The 18715-nt window shown below is 49.0% G+C and overlaps 7 protein-coding genes across 7 annotated transcripts; 4 read left to right on the forward strand and 3 right to left on the reverse strand.

The window, feature by feature from the left end:
* Window positions 1-273: 273 nt before the first annotated feature.
* Window positions 274-2104, forward strand: AtWU_10037 (NDT80/PhoG-like DNA-binding family protein; the record flags this gene model as incomplete). The annotated part of the gene is made up of 2 exons (XM_035505143.1): window positions 274-419; window positions 478-2104. 2 exons carry the CDS (start codon window positions 274-276, stop codon window positions 2102-2104), a joined length of 1773 nt encoding a protein of 590 aa, XP_035361036.1.
* A 1047-nt stretch (window positions 2105-3151) lies between these two features.
* AtWU_10038 (cleavage/polyadenylation factor CFT1) lies at window positions 3152-7819 on the reverse strand (the record flags this gene model as incomplete). The annotated part of the gene is made up of 9 exons (XM_035505144.1): window positions 3152-3633; window positions 3686-3833; window positions 3902-4355; window positions 4415-4490; window positions 4540-4738; window positions 4791-5150; window positions 5224-5391; window positions 5482-5795; window positions 5845-7819. 9 exons carry the CDS (start codon window positions 7817-7819, stop codon window positions 3152-3154), a joined length of 4176 nt encoding a protein of 1391 aa, XP_035361037.1.
* Window positions 7820-8410: 591 nt separating this feature from the next.
* Window positions 8411-10344, forward strand: AtWU_10039 (putative LMBR1 domain protein; the record flags this gene model as incomplete). Its single annotated transcript, XM_035505145.1, has 3 exons — window positions 8411-8960; window positions 9098-10096; window positions 10160-10344. The coding sequence occupies 3 exons, from the start codon at window positions 8411-8413 to the stop codon at window positions 10342-10344; spliced, it is 1734 nt and encodes a 577-aa protein (XP_035361038.1).
* Window positions 10345-10562: 218 nt separating this feature from the next.
* Window positions 10563-11150, reverse strand: AtWU_10040 (Nop14-like family protein; the record flags this gene model as incomplete). The annotated part of the gene is made up of 4 exons (XM_035505146.1): window positions 10563-10627; window positions 10690-10754; window positions 10809-10867; window positions 10920-11150. 4 exons carry the CDS (start codon window positions 11148-11150, stop codon window positions 10563-10565), a joined length of 420 nt encoding a protein of 139 aa, XP_035361039.1.
* A 1109-nt stretch (window positions 11151-12259) lies between these two features.
* AtWU_10041 (Atg14 domain-containing protein) lies at window positions 12260-12922 on the forward strand (the record flags this gene model as incomplete). The annotated part of the gene is made up of 1 exon (XM_035505147.1): window positions 12260-12922. The coding sequence occupies one exon, from the start codon at window positions 12260-12262 to the stop codon at window positions 12920-12922; it is 663 nt and encodes a 220-aa protein (XP_035361040.1).
* A 1732-nt stretch (window positions 12923-14654) lies between these two features.
* On the forward strand, window positions 14655-16233 carry AtWU_10042 (putative ZIP family zinc transporter; the record flags this gene model as incomplete). The annotated part of the gene is made up of 3 exons (XM_035505148.1): window positions 14655-14700; window positions 14839-15027; window positions 15089-16233. The coding sequence occupies 3 exons, from the start codon at window positions 14655-14657 to the stop codon at window positions 16231-16233; spliced, it is 1380 nt and encodes a 459-aa protein (XP_035361041.1).
* A 574-nt stretch (window positions 16234-16807) lies between these two features.
* erg10B (acetyl-CoA C-acetyltransferase) lies at window positions 16808-18306 on the reverse strand (the record flags this gene model as incomplete). The annotated part of the gene is made up of 5 exons (XM_035505149.1): window positions 16808-17326; window positions 17408-17897; window positions 17970-18045; window positions 18110-18159; window positions 18242-18306. The coding sequence occupies 5 exons, from the start codon at window positions 18304-18306 to the stop codon at window positions 16808-16810; spliced, it is 1200 nt and encodes a 399-aa protein (XP_035361042.1).
* Between the last annotated feature and the right edge of the window lie 409 nt (window positions 18307-18715).

The following is an 18715-nucleotide window of genomic DNA, read 5'->3' on the forward strand; positions in this document are numbered from 1 at the left end:
ACGTCCGCGGCTGGCTTCTCTTTGGGTCCAACCCTTCCATGTACTCTCCCCCCTCTAGCTTAACCCGCGTCCTCCGCGCTCGTCGCGACCGTTCTGCTTCATCCTTGCCGATATCGACTCGTCTTTGAACTCTGTCCTTCGTCGACCTCTTCATGCACTTTCATCCGGCCTCTTCTACCTATTGAGTCTGAACGCTTCCCGGCATATTAAAGATACCGATTTTACCTCAATCATCTCGGTTGTCCTAAACGCATCGTGTCCTGCCGCCCCGCCATGGAGGGCTTTGATACCATGGCTATGCCTTACCTGGCCAGCCCGTTATCGCTCGGTAATATGCAGAGCACCGACTACCTCAATTCAATGTCCGGCATGGACCTGCCTGAACAACGTTCTAATTTCGACTCCGAAACATTCGTGAGGTGAGTTGAGCTGACATCCTTCCCTCCATAGTTCGCGTCTGACATACAATCCCGCTAGTGGGGACGACATCGCATTTTCTCAACATGCTTTACCTCCCGCATCGTTGAAACGATTTCCCTCTGGTTATGAAGATCCATTTACAGACATGGTCGCTCCGTTCGAACCTGCGCCGCCCGAGCAACCTCCTGATTCTATAGATCATAACAATAAACTACTGAGCTTCTCCATGCCTGCGTACGGCTTCACTCTCTTAGATTACTCTCTACGCCGCACCTCAATATCGCTCTCTGCTCAGCTGCACGGCATGTTCTTTCTTGCAGAGTCGCCTTGGACCACATCCCCTGCTGAGAATGCCCCGCCTCAGCAGGGAGCGGAGCTGACGTGCTACCGCCGAAACCTGTTTCAGATAACAGGCTCTGTTACCCTCCCACGGAGCTTACGCTACATTATGACGGAGCAAGGCGACCGGATCCCTATTTTGGCCCAAGAACTCACTGTGTCTGCTACGGAGTCCGTTGAAGGCAATTCCGTCAAGATAATCTCGGTTCCGTGGAAGACACCCGCCGCAAATGTGAATCCTACAGCTGAAGATGGGAACAATGTTTCCAGCGGAAACGGCGGTAACCCTAATAGCAACAATCCTACTATCAAGGTTGAAAAGGAGCCACCTCCGATTCCATTAGATATCATGGCCGGACAAGACCTTGATACTGACTACGCCACCTTCCCTATTGCCTGGAAACGACTTCAATTCCGCGTTGCTACTGCGAATAATGGGCGCAGAAAAGAGCTCCAACAACACTTCGTTATTCGTTTGAAGGTTGTAGCTACGCTGTCTACCGGTGCCAAGATACCAGTCTGCGAGGTACAGTCGGGCCCTGTCATAGTCCGGGGCCGGAGCCCACGCAATTTCCAGTCTCGCAAGGACTTGCCATTGAGCAACAGTGCTGCGGCGTCACGCAAAAGCGCACAAGCAGCTCAGTCGGCTGCTGTCAACCGAACCCCAACCGGTGATTCTGCGCCACATGCACCGGCCAAGGCCAAAGCCACATTGAAGAGCAGTTCCCCAGAGACGTCTACTTCCCAAGGTGGTGTAGTTGGCCAACAAGCTTCCCCGGATTGGGCGCAAGTGCCGCCTCCCGTTGGCGGTGCGCATCCATCGACGACTTTGCCTCACTCGACGGTATATACTCAGTCTAGCCCGGAGTTCTCACGGCCTACAGAAGCCCAGCGACATCCAGTTGCCGCCCCCATCAATCTATCGCTCCTTGAAGATGATGATGGCAATGATTCGGTCAACCCAGCTGATTCGGCCAGGCCGGCCTCCTCATATACAAATGATATGTCACACAAGCTCATGAACATGGATAATTCTGCAGCCCCTCCGGCCAAGATGCGCAAGTTGTCTCATGGCTTACCCGAAACACAATCGCGAAGCTCGTCCTCTTTACCCTTACTGAATAATACCAATATGCAGCAGCCCTTCGCTTCGACGCTCCCATTTCCAAATGAGAGCGCTGACTTGTTATATGAGTATTTCCCCTTGGGCTTGGATGATTGGCAAGCACCAGTCGATGCAGTATATCGACCACATGTAGTGCACCATACAAACCTACCTGAAGTGAAGTTTGTTGCTGCGCGCGGACGAAGCAAACGATATTTCGCTGCAGAAGATGTCTTTTGACGAAGAAATGGGTGATGAGAGCCATCGGGGTTGGTTTCATGCATCTGCAGTCGGGCTTGAGAGCAATTTCCTAGACTCCAGCAACTGCTCCAATTGTTTCTTTGATTGCTTGTGCATCCTGCGTTCGCCCACACTGCCTGGCAGGCTGGTTGAATATGAACTAGAGCTCTTCCTCTGGCAGACACCAGCCTAGTCCGTCACTTCCATCTTCCTGTTTGCCCTTTCACGCATCCTTCTTCCACCACGCTCCGTTCCCCTTATCTCCTGTCTCGCTTCTATACTTTCTCGTCTTTATCTGGGTTGTTTTCTCTCTCTCTCTCTTCCTCTCTATTTATTCCCCCTCCCATCTGGGTCTTGGGATGTACGGTTATTTATACGACCCTTCCCTGGTAAGGATAAGTCGCGGCGCGATGGAGTCACGGATAGGAAGCGGCTTTTGGTCTTTGCGCCTTTCGGGCGTGATTCTCTTCGATTATCCTTTTTTTTTTTTTTTTTTTCTTTTTTTTTTTTCTTTAACACCTTTCTTCCACTCTATTTCTCGGACTCGGCTCCCTATTCATTTGTGTTTCTCAGGTTGCCGTCCTTCTTCCATCATCCTGCTTTCTTCTTCTGGTTGCATATATGTGAAAGGAGGTTTTGTCTGGTAATTATTTTCGCCGGCTACGGGACCGAAGAAAGAGTATTGCTCGGCTGGTCGTCTGGAACGTTCCTGTACCAAAATTTGTTGTTACATTTGTCTTCATCAGTCGGTATCTGTGATGCACTGCACTTGCGTTTTGTGCGCACTGTTTTGGTTTTATATGGGGAAACTACAATGTGTAATAATTATCCACGCTGAACGAATTGCAGGTATACACGGTACTAGCCCTTACAATATACATGTTGACGTGAATTTACTTCATGCGAGCATGGAGTAGAACCTGCCCCATTGTATCTGTGACAACACTCTAGCCAAGTTTTCGTAGAAAGTTCGGTTTCTGATCTAGCTAGCCGACACTCCGGGCTAGTACAGAATATGAGCAACAGGTTCCTTAAAGGTTGGTGTAGTTAGAGATAGCCAAGGCCATCACCACTAATGGCCTCAAGGTCGGCCTTTATCTCCCATTCACGTGCACCCACGCGTCCTGCGATCTCTGTCTTGCGTTGCTTGCTCATATCTATCCATTTAAACAAGAGATTACCGTCGAGCATACCCCTACCAGCTGTGCCATCGCTCTCCACAGCTCGGAAGGCTCGAGGATTGAGACCGCAGGGATGTTCCAGTGTATTCGTCAGTTGTGACTGTAAAGCAGACAATCTGCGGTATGACTCTTCAGGCATGCAGGTAATCAAGCCAAGAGAGCCGTTCTGTGTGGTCATCAGGACTTGGTGGAGGGCGCTCTGGTTGTCGATATCCATGTCGTCCGAGTTGGAAATCATCTTCTCTGAAGAGACCATTGTACGTGGTAGAAGAGTCAACGTGGAGGCGAAGTTGCCCGTATGAAATTTACTGCGGCTAAGCAGCTTGTCACCGTTCGAGGATTTGGGATCTGTTGCAATTAGCTGAGTCCTTGAGTAATCCTTTTGGCTGTCCAGTCCTACCTTCCGGATCATACTGCAATACATGGATGTTGCAATCGCTGTCAGCCACAACAATGAATAGCCTTTTACCGTCTGGAAGAAATTCAGCCGCGGACACTTCAAGGTAGTCTAAATCCTTGGCAAAAAGGCTCATTTTGTAGGGCTCCTCCTAGAAAGCGGACATGTTAGCTTGATTGCTCATGTTGGTTCCATAGTGACCGAGCATGGGGACAATACCGAATAGCCTGCGAACCATATCCCTTTCACGGCATCGCCAAGGATGCACATCCCAGTGCCTTTGAGCTCTTTCACGACACTGACATAACACTGCATATCCATGAAAGCAACAGGGAGAAGGCTACCATCCTCCTTGAGGCCTCTGACCATACACTTTTGTCCTTGTGCAACCAGGACGAAGCCCTGGCCGCCGATTTCAGATAGGGCAGTCACGGCGCCCTTCACTGATTCTTTACCGATAAGCTTCAACTTGCGATCTGTCTCAGGGTCGTCTGGGTCTGGAACAACCTGCACGACCTCGAAAACATAGATGCAGCCGCGTGAGGGTATGTCTTCGCCCCGGGCGAACGCAGTACCCACGACGATCAAGTCCTTGCGTTCGTGGGTGTTTTCCGATATTTCAAGGCTTATGTTCTTGATTGCCATGACGTACTCGTCTGTGCCGAGGGAATAACTGTGCAAGTGAAGAGTTAGGATGACCTAGTCTTAACGCTGCAGATGATGACTTCATACCTGTCGATGACAGACCATGTATTGGGGCTAACAAGCTTTATAAAGCTTCCACGCGCCGATGGGAAAAATGAAATAGCTAGACAGTTTCAGCCTGGTCCCCTGAATTGGGTAGATAGAGCACAAACCTTCATTACGCCATTCTGGGTGCAACTCGTCATCCTCGGGCAATTTGAAATCAGTTGCATGACACGTCCCTAGTACGTACATCCCGGAAGAGGTGGAATAAGCTAAGTGATCAACTTGTTCTCCTAATTGCACCTTTTTCAAAGTCCACTGGTAATCGAATCGTGTCATAGGGGGCAGCTGACAAAATCGAACCGTACTCTGCCCACTAGGTTAGCATATCAATATAACGAATTATCCTGTCATTGCGAACCTGCGAGTCCATAGAGATAAATCCCCTACTACATTCAGAGGTATCTAAGCTGCTTACGCACCGGGGACTTTCCCCTCTTAAGCGCAGAAAGTGTGGCGCACTTGCAGATGTTCTGAGAACGAAGCCTGCTGAAGCACCAGGCATGAATACAGCACTGAGTCCCGAGATATCGGGCAGGATGCGCAGTGGCCTAGCCCTATAATCTGACCCACTGGGCTGTGTTGAGTCGACATCAGGTGAGATCATCGGCAGAGCACTGTTGTTTTCTTTGGAAAACTTCAGGGTGTGAATCTCTCCGGTTGGACCTGTTGGAATCACAAAAGGTTTGTAGATTATCAAGTCATCGGTTTCAGATCGTAACTATCAGGGCTTCGGTTAGCGCACCAGAGCTAGTGATGAGAGGCGGTCTAGAGTGACCAGTATGGTGGCATACAATCAAGTACGGCGAAGCACTCCATGTTTCACCGAGATCAGCAACGATTGCCTCTATCAAATTTTCACGTGTGCCAGACCGCTTGGGTGGCTCACTGGATAACAGAGGTGACAGGCCGTCCAGCCCCTCGATTATCGATAGCAGCTTTTGATCGCGGACGCGATATACCTGATGATTTGGGAAGCATTAGATGCCATCAACGCAGGGTAGAAGACGACCAGAGCAGAAAATCTCGCGTAGTGGGTTCATGATACTTACGAAGAGCTTGGAATCATGGCTGAGTAGGAATAGAAACATATCGTTCTTGACCGGCTCACTCAATGTTCGATCGATGGAGGAAAACAACCCAGTTTTATCGCTGTACAAGCAACAGGATATCCACTTTCCAGACGCCACATCCTCACCAAGGACTACTTCATCAAGGTCTCCACTGTCGTCTGCTTGAAGGAACAATAACGTAGAATCGTCCCGTAGGATTGCAAGACAAGAGTCGGCCAAACTGGCACTAACAGCCATTCGTTCATCATTGGTGTCATCGTCCCATATCGGGTATATTTGAGTTAAACCCAGGTCTGTTCCATCAGAAAAGTTACATCGACACCGGGCTCGTTGTGAACTTACCAATGTCATAACTCCGCACCTCGTTCTTCAGGACTTGAACCACGCGCTTCCTGCTTTCCTGTGTCCCAATGTTAATTGTCACATCTTCGTTGGGATTAAAATCGGGCGCTCTGAAAGGCTTTAGATCATGGCCATCCACAACGAAGATGAGCGATTCTTCCCTATCGGAAGCTTTGGCCTCTGTTGCAATAACATAGTATCGCTGCGATCGTTGCCCTATCTTCTCAGACGTTCTCGACACAGCTTCTTCCTCCCAGGTCAATGAAGCTGTCCAGATACTGTCTACTGACTCAAGTGAAATTGAGGCGACGACATGGGGATCGATCTCGCGGGCCATTACTACCAAACCGCCACTTTTGTGTGAGCCTTGGGAAGCTACTATTTGCAGCTCTGGGGAAGTACTATTAGTACGATCGCCTCCCTTTTCTTGGTTCGTGGGTAGCTTCCTTCCCATGGTTATGTCCCTCAAAGGGCCAATGTTGATAAGCTTATCGTGCATCCGGAAGTCATACAGCCCGAAAGCAGATGATTCTCCTGACGGACGGCGGCCGGTAAGTGTTGTGTCCGGGGACGTAGAATAAAGATCGTCTTCATACACATCGTCCTCACTCTGGTCCTCTTCTGACATATCTGCAGAGTCATCTATCGCTTGCTTTGCTTGCAGACGGTGCTTTTTTGTGCTGGAGGATGAACAAGTATAGCCTAAAAGCACCGAATCGCCATCCTCGCTGCCCAGGAAAAGTTTCCCATCACCTATGAAGGTTGAAGCAGCTGCCGCGGAATTCATGGAGGTAAGGCCTGCGTGAGCCGGCAGCAGGTGAACCGAGATCCCAGAGACTGACCTCCCATCTAACTTGAATTTCACGATGGCCATCTCCCCGGTAGAAAGCACCAAAAGCATGTCCCCGCTGCTATCCCCGAGACACTCAACGATACAATTCTCAAGACGTAGTGCCAAATCGGATTGGTCTGTCATAGAAAATGATGAAACTTGTCTTGAGAACTCGTTAACTCCAACGGCATTTGTCTTGCCTGCCTGGTCAATATGCACTAATTCATTGGACCCGATCAATAAAGCACCGCCGACAGGAGGTGGGAGGGCCACCACCCTAAACAGATCACTAGGCAGCCTTGACACGGAAAGTAATATCGTGGATGCTTGCTGCTCCAAATCTAGCGTAAACACAGTATAGAAAACCACGTCTTTTCTTTCAGGCAGGAGGGCACTTGATGTTGCAACTTGAGAATATAATATGCCAAAGGTCGGTTCCCTATACTCGTATAGGAAAGCAAGGCTTATCGGGTGAAGTATGGAAGGATCCAATGCCGTCAAGGGCAGAACAAAAGACGGGGCATATGGAGTTTGATACGCAATACCCTCTTTGGCCTTATCAGTGCCACCTCCGAGATCGTGGTCAGTTGACATTCCTTCCCCGAGGTCTGACCCATAATCATCCATCACCAGGTCATCTCCTGGCTGGTGGAAAGGAATAATGGCGAGATTCCGAATTCCAAAGTTGAATATTGCACATCTACTGCTTGGGTCCACACTGAGGATGCTGCCACAGTTTTTCAGGTCAGGAACCCATGGACTACGGGTCAGATCATCTCGCTCGTAATAATGAATGGAGATGGTGGAGATGCTTCGACGCTCTGGGTCCCATTCAATCAAGCTAAGTTTGGCATTCCGAAAGGCGACCAAAACAGCTTCTCCGCCGCTCCTGCTGTTGAGAACCTTGACCCGACAAAGACCAGTTACAGTTCCCGAAAGTGAATACTCTTTTTCCAGGAGGAGCTTCGTCAATTCCTGCTGGGCGTCGGCTCCTTCCGCATGGGAGGTAACTTTATGCAGCGAATAGATCTGAAGCAGTGATGTTCTAACCACGATCAGATCATTTGATGTTGCCGCAAGGAAAGGGACCGCCAAAGCATGGGTGACCCCAGTCGGGGGCAATAGTTCAGTATAGCACTGCATCATGCGTTTGCCAAACCAGAAAATTGCTTTGCCCAGGAGTGTTTGACTCTCCTCGTCAAACCCAGTTTACTTTACTGCCCTGCGCAAAAGGCAGCATTGCCAGGAAAGTAAGAAAGGGCTAAGCGGATGATTGTTGTGAATAAAGGGAATGATTGTGTTAAGCCTGGGATGACGGCGACGAAAATAAATAGTAAACCCAAGCTTTATCATAACATTCCTAGCTGGGACGGGCATGATTGGAGGTTCCGTGCTTCAAGTGCGACGCAACACGTGACAATACATCTGGCCGCCCAGACGATGACGTAATACATGCGGACTTTTTGACCCCAAAAAGAACGTTAATTGTTGGTGGTCCTCAACAACTAATCTATTTTTCTACCTGCCTGCCTTGCTTATACCTATCGTCATGCCCGTCTTGAGTGATTTGGGTATGAATACAACTTGAAACAGAATAGGATCTAGCTCGTCTATCCATCTACTCCGATGTGAAAATTCCATCGGATCTGGAGTCCTGACAATACATGCACCCAACCCTTTGCGGAACTGTTGTCTTTCGCCTTTCGTAGGGCCTAATCTATCCCTATAACCAAGATGGCCCTCTTACAAACATCCCTTATATGGGCAGTATACGCTATTGTGGTAGCTGTTCTGGTAATGGTAGCGTCGGTGTTCATCTATACATATCAAACGCCTCGGGATCGCTCTTCAGTTGTGACCTTCACGTGTATTGTCGCGATTACAAGCTTACTTGCCACTGTTCTCTTGTTGCCCGTGGATGTTGCTTTAATATCCTCTACCACATCCTCGAAGCTTGGTCAAAGAAAACCTTGGGCCACTCAGGATGAAGTAGACAAGATTGTTTCTCTATTAACGGCTGTGTACTATCTCCTTTACTCGCTTGATGCATTCCTATGCCTTCTCGCAATCCCATTTGTCTATTTCTGGTACGAAGAATACGATGAAGTGGCTGTCGAATCCGGTGAGCAATCTGCTGCCAAACGACTCTGGACCGCGTTTAAGTACACTATCTCGTTTATTGCGATAGTGGTTGTGCTTTTCATTGTTGGCTTTCTTGTCCCTGTTTCGAATATCAAGGACAGCAATGTTTCAGACTATCTCAGGAAGCTTCTGGCTGAGAATCGTGAGATCTCCCTTCGCCTCCCTCCAACATGTCCTTATTTCCCCCTTTATTCTAAAAAAAAAGAAAGAAAGAAAGAAAGAAAGAAAGAAAGAAAATACCTGTTCATCATAACTTAATACTGATTGGTTTCCTTTTAGGTGGCGAGAGGGTCATTACATTCACCCTTGGGTTATTGATAACTCTGGGGCTGTTCCTCTATGTCTTATATACCTCAACGGGCCTTGCCGTTCTTCCCATGAGGATGATACGAGCAGCTCCATCTGTGTCAGACATGACCTGGAAAGCGTCGACAGGTGCACAGCTCGAATCTAATCGAGAGCGTCAGCGCCAGCTGGAAGGGCGCTGTAGAGGAGATCCGGGTCTCCTCTCTTCCAAGGAACGTAGAGAGCTCGATACCCTCGTTCGAGATGAGAGGACGCTTATTAGGCGGCAACGCTTGGCAGAAGAGGCTGACGGTGAAGGTCGAGGCCGATTTATGAGGGCATGGCTAAAGGTTACGGCTTTCTTCCGCCCATTAAAGCTCCTAGGCGGCATTGCCATTCTCTTAGTCGCACTCATGATATGGATATCGATGCTCTTGACGGCAATTGACAAAGCCAAGAATTCTATGTGCAAACAACGTTGCGGATACATACTCAGTCGCATTGGGGTTTTCAATCCCTTGAACTGGGTATTCGTTCAATCAGCAAAGGTATTTCCGATCGACTACGCCGTCTTTACAGTAGTTGTTTTGCTGCTGTTTGGCAGTTCAGTGGTCGGGATATCTACCATTGGCATTCGCTTTCTATGGATCAGAATATTTCGGATCAGAATGGGGCACACGTCTCCACAAGCCCTGCTGCTGACCACTGCCATGCTGATTTTGACAATACTAGCTTTGGACTATTCGATCCCCATGCTTGTTGCACCCCAGTACGCAACTTTTGGACCACAAACATTCTGTGATCGCCCCCCGGGCCAGCAATCGGATTGTTTGACTAACAAACGCCTGATCAAGCCATGCTCGGAACTAACAGACAACACGGCTGCCAAGCAAGTCTGCACACCCAGCGTCACTAGTATGTTCCTCAACCGCGTGACGATAAGCTATCCCTTTTTCGGCACAGTATTTTTCTGGTCTCAATTTATCTTTCTCGGTAAGTGGGAACCTCCAGTCTTCATAAAATCTAGCCACAGGCTTATAAGATCTAAAATCTCAGTTGTCTACTTGCTCGTCTTGGTCACCTCTTTCATCCGCCATCCGAAACTTGATGAACGTCTACTGGACCAGGAAGCTGAGGAGGCTGAGGAGGAACGGCTACTGACAAGCTCTGGGAGAGATGTTAGTGACACCTATCATAGTGTCGGAGGACGGAACAACTTCTCAACCAGAGCAGGGGAGTAGGTTATTTGGACGTATATGGCCTTATCAAGTCGATATCGAGGAACGGTGATAGTCTGGATGGTAACAGTTCGGTCTAAATTATCTATTGCCATGCGAAGGAAACAGTGGAACTTCATTAAATACATTATATGATAAGCTGTGATAATGTGTAATTTTCTGCGGTTTTGGTATGGGGTCTGGAAACGGAGAGGGCTCGAAGAAACCGCCCTCGAGTAATGTTACGACTTGAGGCGGTCGTTCAATAAAGCGAGGGCACTTTCGAAAGCCTTCACAACATCGACATCTGAGTCATCGTCAGCAAAATTATACATACAAACGGGTTTAGCTGAGACTGATTTTACGTACAGTGTTTACGTTTCAGTTCTAGATCTTCTTCAGATGTCTGAACATGTTTCATTTGTGTCTTAAATCTACAATAACATCAGTGATTGTGTTGAAGACTTCGGGGACTTGGGAGGACCAACCTTTTTAAAGCTCTGATTTCATCGCGCATAACAGTTGTCTCCGACCACGCCATGAAGATCTAAAAGAGAATATCAGATAAAGGTCACGAGATCAATGACGGCTGTAAACACCTCAAGCAACTTGGCCACACGGTTACGTAAGTCTCTTTCAGCATTTTCATGCTTTTCCATAGAAGTGATGTATTCTTCTTGGAGTTGGTCCCAATCATAGTCCATTAGGTTTCCTGGAGGTGGAGACATATACTGCTGGAGGGTCTTCAGAGACTCGGTGCGAAGGTCGTTCTGATGCAGATCACTCCCCGGGAAATTGGAGCCTGCAAAGTCCCTGTTTAGAGAAGTCATGCCGATGATTAGACTATAGCTTCTCGGGCTAAGAATCAGCGTCGAATAGGAGCAGGAGCAGTAGCGATAGATACAGAGAAGTGAGATCTAAATATATCGTGCAGAAATGGACCGCGTGTTATTGCCGACCATGCTCACGTTCGATGCTGAACTAACTGGGTATGTACCAGGGGAACCCTGTCAAATGTTAGCATACGCACCATAGAAATATGCGTGGCTCAACTTACACCGCCTAGCGCTAGAACTTGCTCTTTTTGAGTGTATGGCAGAAGTACGCAATTTGTTGAACTTATCTATGGCTCAGTCTAGCATCGAAACTCCCTGAGGGGGAATCGAGATGAGTCAGGTGATCGCAACTATCCACCATTTACATCGCACATACTGCTTTCGATTGATATGTTTAGATAGGCCGAAAGTGGTGATCACCTGCAGGTCCATCTCACTGCGTCGGATTCCAATAACCGCATCATTCAGCTCCTGGAAGCCGCTGATAGTTGCGATTAAGCAGCACTATCTATATTAAAACCAATAGGCTTCTGCAAATGCAATTATACGTTTCGCTAAGGTATTCAGTGTGTGTAAGGGCAAGCCGGTTGGTATGCTCAATTAACATGCCTCATAACAATACAGCGACCTATAATATTCGTTTATACTAACAACTTCTCCGTACTGAACCGAAGCTGGTAAATTCTCAGTTGCTGATACTCGGCTATAAGTTCAGTGATACTGTTACGGATACGCACTTAAGCACAAAGGAGCGGTGTGATGATTACGACAACCGATGTCGCTTACGTAACATATATATATGTGCCTCATGTCAAACACCCAGTACATATATACGATTGGTCAGGTGACGTGACGCAAACGGCGGTCCCCTTCGTTGGCTTCAGATAAGTAAACCCAGTGACACTAATCGATCACTTATCGTCCTATGTCATCACTTAATCCGATTAAGACATGAGTGCCCCCCTTTTTCATGATTTGTTCATGCAACCTACGTGCTCGAAGCCAGACAGTCGAGTTGGTATTCCATCACCGGAAGCCCAAGGCCATGCGACTGTGAGCTACGGCGGTATCGATCAACCGAGAGTGAGACAAAGCTTTTTGAGATGAGCTGTCATACATGTTTTCGCGCTCCAGCTTCGCGAACCCGGTTTTTCTGCCCTACCTGTGCCCGTAGTCAGCTGTATCAGCTCCGGGTTGAGAACGCGAGGGTCCTTCTTGAGAAACAGTCTATTGGGGAACATATCCAAGCTAGAGTGACCCCTGAGACAACCCAAGCGGAATGGTCGGGTGAAATCAAAGAAACCGCCATTGCTTACCAAAATGGGCTCTCTGCCAAGCGAAGCTTACAGATGATCGCTAAGGGAGAAGCCGAGTCGTGTGAAAGGTTGAGGCTACTCGGTGATCAACTCGAAAACCTGACTGCTGAGATCAAGGACAAAAGACTTGAAATTTCCCAACGCAGGCTCGCACTAGCGCGACGGCACTCGGACTCTGAATCTGCACAGTATCAGCTCGGCGAGCGGGAAGCTGCAATTCTGGCCAACATCCAGAATAATACTAAGAGGACGGATCATCTCTGGCATTCGCTCCATAGCAAAACTGCAGAGGCCCGAATATTCCTCTGCCGAGAAGCTGCCAATCTTTATGGGCTACAGCGGAAGACAAGGAGTAAGGAAGGATTGTCCCAAGAGGTCTACACGATGGGTGGTATAGATATCATCGATTTGAGGGACATGAACGGAAAGTTACAGCTCTGCGACTTTTGATTTATATCAGTTAGTAATGATTTGGACAGGTGTCACGCCAGCTTATATATCCACCTCCCTCTTCAATGTTGCTCACCTTCTCGTCCTTGTTTCGCATTATCTGTCTCTCAGACTCCCAGCGGAAATCACTTTACCTCATAAAGACCATCCTATACCCACTATATGCGCACCTTCTGCGTCCTATCTTTCACGAGATCCAAATTCCGTAACATATTCGCTACGTCATCCACCATCTGTACCGCCTGGAACTAGAACCGCATCGCCTCGCCCTTCCAGACCTCGGCCCCTCTCCATCGACAGAGCACTTCCGAAACTGGCTAGGGAAGACCCTGGAACATATGCACTATTTCTTGAAGGGGTAACATTACTGGCATGGAATGTGTCGTGGCTATGTCGAACTCAAGGTATAAACATAACATCAGAGTCCTGGGAAGAAGTTTGTAACGTTGGGAAGAATTTGTGGCAACTCCTTGTGGCACCACCTGCGCAGCCATCGACACTATCAAGAGCCTTTGCTGGACGCGACATACAGGCGAAGATGAGGGTATCAAAGGACTCACCCAAAACTACCATTCAGCGCACAATGTCATTCCCTATGCTAGGGCATTACTCGCATGGGACTGCACATTCCTTTCTGGGTGCTGTCGAGGGGGCTGAATTCATGCGCACATGGAGACTTCCAACTCCAACAAAGATCGTGGATAAGCTGAAATCAACTCTATTGGGTGAAATGGCCAGTGCAGAATGGGAGCTGCTGGAAGGCGATTGGGACGACGCAAGTCAGGAACCGAGGGAATCAATGCTTATTCAACATCCATCCACCGATTCTACCTCACCGGAGCGACAGGGTAATACTAATAGCGGGAATAGCGTAAATGATACAGTTGCCGGCGCGAGCAACCTCAGTGGACCTCGTGGACCCACTCGTATGAAGGGTACCAGTGGCTGGACCAAGCAGAGAAACAGGTAGTATTGAATTGAAGAAATTCTACGAAATAGATAGATAGATTTCCATTAGCCAACAGCGCCTGCCAAGAAGTACATTACACTTAGTATTCTTTTCCTCCCTTATCAAGAAATCTGGGTGAGAATCATCAGATACTAACGTGGCCGTACGGAGAGACCCCTTCGGCCGCACTTATATCTCTCCGAATTGGATTCGACTACCCCGTATGGGGTACTTCAAGGAGCTACGTCCTGCTCTTTACAGCATACTATTATGCCCATATAGAGTAGCAACTGATACTAACAGATGTTACCCTAGTATATTCTTGAGCCTCAATAATAGCCATTGAAACATCTGTGGTGTGCATCTCGTACGTCCCTCCTTCGAGATTATCCAGATTAGATTATCCAGATTAGTCAATCCAACAATCAATTGCGCAGCGATTTGATTAGATAAGCGAGAACTACGGAACTGATTGATAAGATTATCTGGACAAACGAGCCGCGTGTCCGGATTACCGGCAAAGTCTCCCTACATGTCGAATAGGCGTTCTCTCCTTTAGACATGGTAGGTGCATCACGTCATTGAGACTGCTCGCTGCCAGAACTTCCGGTGTTATCCCTCTCGCAGAAGCTACTGTATGTGCTCGCTGCATTGTAAAATTGTCAACTGCTGACGCGACTTAGGCTGCTTCTGAACCGTTCGTGAGCCTGTGCCGGCGCCCAGTGCATGTTTTCAGGTCATGGATGCGGCGAGAGTACATCGTTACATGACATTTAGCCGAGAATGGACGGAAACCAAAGGCCGGGTCAGACCGACCCTAGTAGTTTAGGTAAGTTCAGTTCAAAGGGAACATAATGTGGGAGACGCACATATATCTCTCTTTTTGCCTTGACCGGTCCAACTCCCAACCTGCTCCGCTCCGCACGGCATAGTTTCGTTCTCTACTAACGCGAATATTTGTCTGCAGGGATTGAATATATGTTCTCATTAATCTCCGATATTCCTGAATCTGTTTTGCGGACGGAGCTTTCCCGACGAAGTTATGCTCGGGCTTCTAACGATGACACCTCGACTTGCGGATCAAGGGAGCGAGGCGCCTATAACACGCCGATACATGTCTTTGCACTGTTCCTTATCCTTGTGCTTAGCACGCTAGGTACAGTTTACTTTCTCTTTGGCTTCTTGGGTGATTGGCTGTTAACCCATGGTTATATTAGCGTGCTCATTCCCCGTTCTTGCTCGTCGGTTCCCGCGCCTCCCAATTCCACGCCGGTTCCTTTTCCTTTCTAGACACTTCGGAACAGGCGTACTCATTGCAACAGCCTTCGTACACCTCCTCCCTACAGCATTTGTCTCATTGACCGACCCTTGTCTCCCTCGTTTCTGGAGCGAGACCTATCGTGCCATGGCCGGCTTTGTGGCTATGATTGCCGTATTCGTGGTGGTTCTCGTTGAGATGTTCTTTGCACTGAAAGGTGCGGGCCATGTCCATGGGAGCGAATACGACCAGTTGATCAGCGACGTCGGCGCAGATCTCGCAAGTGACGATCAAGAGGAAGACAATGACTACGGAAACGGATTGGCCGACAATGTCCACCTTGACAGCCTTGGGGAAGGCATGACTCTACACTCTCCCACGTCACTTGGAAGATCCCCGGTCAGTGGGCCTTCAGGGTCAAACATTAAGGATTCGGCTGTGTCTACCGAACTCAACGACAGGGAATTTGAAGAACCAAGTGCCTTCGAAAATACGCGCGGCAATTCCCATAAGAACCGGGATGAGCAGCCGTGGCATTCTGGTCACCGTCGGTCTCATAGTAGCATACATCAGGGGACCGACCTCGAGTCATCCAGGCAAAATCCACAGCGCCAATTGCTTCAATGCTTGTTGCTCGAAGCCGGAATTCTCTTCCACAGTATTTTCATCGGAATGGCCCTCAGTGTTGCCACGGGTACATCATTCATCGTCCTTCTTGTGGCTATTTGCTTTCACCAGACTTTTGAAGGATTTGCTCTTGGATCACGGATAGCGTCTTTGATCCCTGATCTCTTTCCCCCATCATCGTACAGGCCGTGGCTCATGGCGCTTGCCTATGGAACCACTACCCCCATAGGGCAAGCTATGGGGCTTGTTCTGCATAACCTCTATGATCCAGCAAGTACGACAGGCTTACTCACAGTGGGAATAACTAACGCCATTAGTAGCGGGCTATTATTATTTGCGGGGCTTGTTGAACTTCTGGCAGAGGACTTCCTGAGTGAATCAAGCTATGCGACGCTCAGGGGTCAACGGCGCGTCGAGGCTTGTGTAGCCGTTGCAGGAGGCGCTCTACTCATGGCATTTGTTGGGGCATTTGCTTGAATATCTCCAAGGACTCCTCTGTTTATGAGGCATTGTAGCCAGTATATCCTAAGAAATGTCATCAAGAATACGACCCAGTCAAGAGCTAATAGCTAATAAGATATCTAGGCGCATCTAGGCGCTTTTGGCTAATGGGTGTTTACAGAGATTTTCGCAGCAGCCGAGCGCTGTATGAGAAGCGAAGGTGAGCAAGTAGTAAATTCTAGTAGCAGTATGACCATGTATAATACACGACAAAATGGCCATCAGCCCTTAACGTCTTAACAGTAGTATTGAGACAGAACAGTCAAGGCTTTGATTAGATATTACACTGCTGGTGACGGATGTTCTGTACTAGGTACGTCACTTGCAGTGCTTGTGCCAAGATAAATAGGATAAACAAGACTTTCCGACATAAGAACCGAGTTCATGTATTTATTATATTGCATTTCGTCAGATGCCAGACCCACTCACCCTGACTTAAAACAAGATGTGCAGTCTTTAAGCATCGGCAAGATCAGGGTATTTATATCAATTTGCCGTCCTCATATTTCGCGACAGCATACTTTAGTTCACGAGGTGAAAAATTTCTAGCTTAGACGAGGGATTCCACTACCATGGCACTAGCACCACCACCACCGTTGCAGATTCCGACACAGCCGAGCTTGCCCTTCTTTGCCTTGAGAACCCCGAGCAGGGTAGTCAAGATCCTAGCACCACTGGCACCAATGGGGTGGCCAATAGCCACAGCGCCACCATGAAGGTTGACCTTTTCTTCAGGTAGGTTCAGAAGCTTCATGTTTGCGAGAGCAACAACGCTAAACGCCTCGTTGATTTCAAAGGCATCGATGGAATCTTGAGCGACACCTGCATGCTTGAGCGCCTTGGGAATCGCCAACGCAGGAGCAGTGGTGAACTTGCTGGGTTGGTGTGCGGCATCTCCCCAACCGAGAATCTTCGCAATAGGCTTGAGGTTCAGCTCTTTAACCTTGGCCTCGGAAACCAAGACAACAGCGGCAGCGCCGTCGTTAAGAGGAGAGGAGTTGGGGGCCGTCACGGTTCCAGAGCCAGGAATGAAAGCGGGCTTGATGCTTCGAAGCTTATCAGGGTTGAGCTAGAAGATAAAAGCCAAAGAGTCAGTTTGACATGAACGATCTGGACCAAGGATGCCTCACGTGGGGAAATGAGTTCTCACATTCTTGGGCTCATCATCTTGAGCGACGGTGACACCTGGCTTACCCCTGAAGCCGGGTAGTTCAACAGGTGCAATCTCTTCGTCGAAGAGGCCGGCCTTCTGGGCAGCCTGGGCCTTTTCGTAGGTCCGGATAGCATACTCATCCTGCTGCTCCCTGGTGAAGTCATGATCCTGAGCACACTCCTCAGCCTGCAGACCCATAAGCTCCTGCTTTCCCGCATCTGTCAGGCCATCCTTCATAATACCATCCACCAAGCTCTGGTGGCCATACTTGGCGCCATTGCGGAGGTTCGGAAGGTAATGCGGGGCATTGGACATGGACTCAGTACCGCCTGCAACAACGATATCTGCATTTCCAGTCATGATGGTCTGAGCACCAAGAATGACTGCCTTCAAGCCCGAGGCACAGACCTTGTTAACAGTGGTGCAAACGGTTGACTCGTCGAGTCCGGCGCCAAGAGCGCATTGTCTGGCGGGGTTCTGTCCGACACTGATTGATTAGGACCATTAGCATGCATCATGGCAAAGGGTAATTATGAACACAGCAAGCGAGAAAACTCACTTCGCAGAAAGAACGTTGCCGAAGAAAACCTCCTGTACATCGGAAGGCTTGATCCCATCGGCTTTGTTAAGGGCAGCTAGACATCGAAGCAGTCAGCGATCAGGGGCACATCATCCATCGCTTCAGCACTACAGGCACACCTTTGATCGCATGGGAACCCAGCTGCGGAGCGGTCTGGCTCGAGAGAGAACTGCGAAACAAGGAAACTAGGATCAGCTTCGCCGTGGACCATTTATCTGAGAGCCTGCTGGCGGCCCGGTGTGAAGTCTCACCCCAGGAAAGAGCCCACTGGAGTGCGGGCGGCGGAGACAATGTAGACCGGAGGTAGGGAAGACATGGTGGCGCAAATGCGTGCTTTTAGAGGCAAGCGGTTTCGGAAAGGGGATGAGGGAAAAAAAGAAAGAGTTAAAAAGGCAGACCGGCAGGCTATTTGAATAAATAACAAATGAGGGTGAAATGGTAGCTCAGGCCACGAGGGAACGAACGGGATGAACTGTTTGCTTTCCGAGTCAGTCACTCGTTGGCCTGCCCGCCGCCGGCCCCTCCTTACAACAATAATAATTACCCTATTTTTTTCGCCTCGGGAGGCGGGGCGGCGGCCACTGGCAGCCACGGACAAACGTACTACTTTCGGAGTAACTTGCCGGAGCCATGCAAACACGCCAAGCTCGGTCCCGGAGCTACTAGAAACTTATCGCCAAACCGACGCGAGCCTCTCTCTCCAGCTGGTGGACGAGGCCGAGAGA

The sequence above is a fragment of the Aspergillus tubingensis genome (assembly GCF_013340325.1).
Source record: "Aspergillus tubingensis WU-2223L DNA, scaffold_11, whole genome shotgun sequence".
In the NCBI taxonomy this organism is placed as follows: domain Eukaryota; kingdom Fungi; phylum Ascomycota; class Eurotiomycetes; order Eurotiales; family Aspergillaceae; genus Aspergillus; species Aspergillus tubingensis.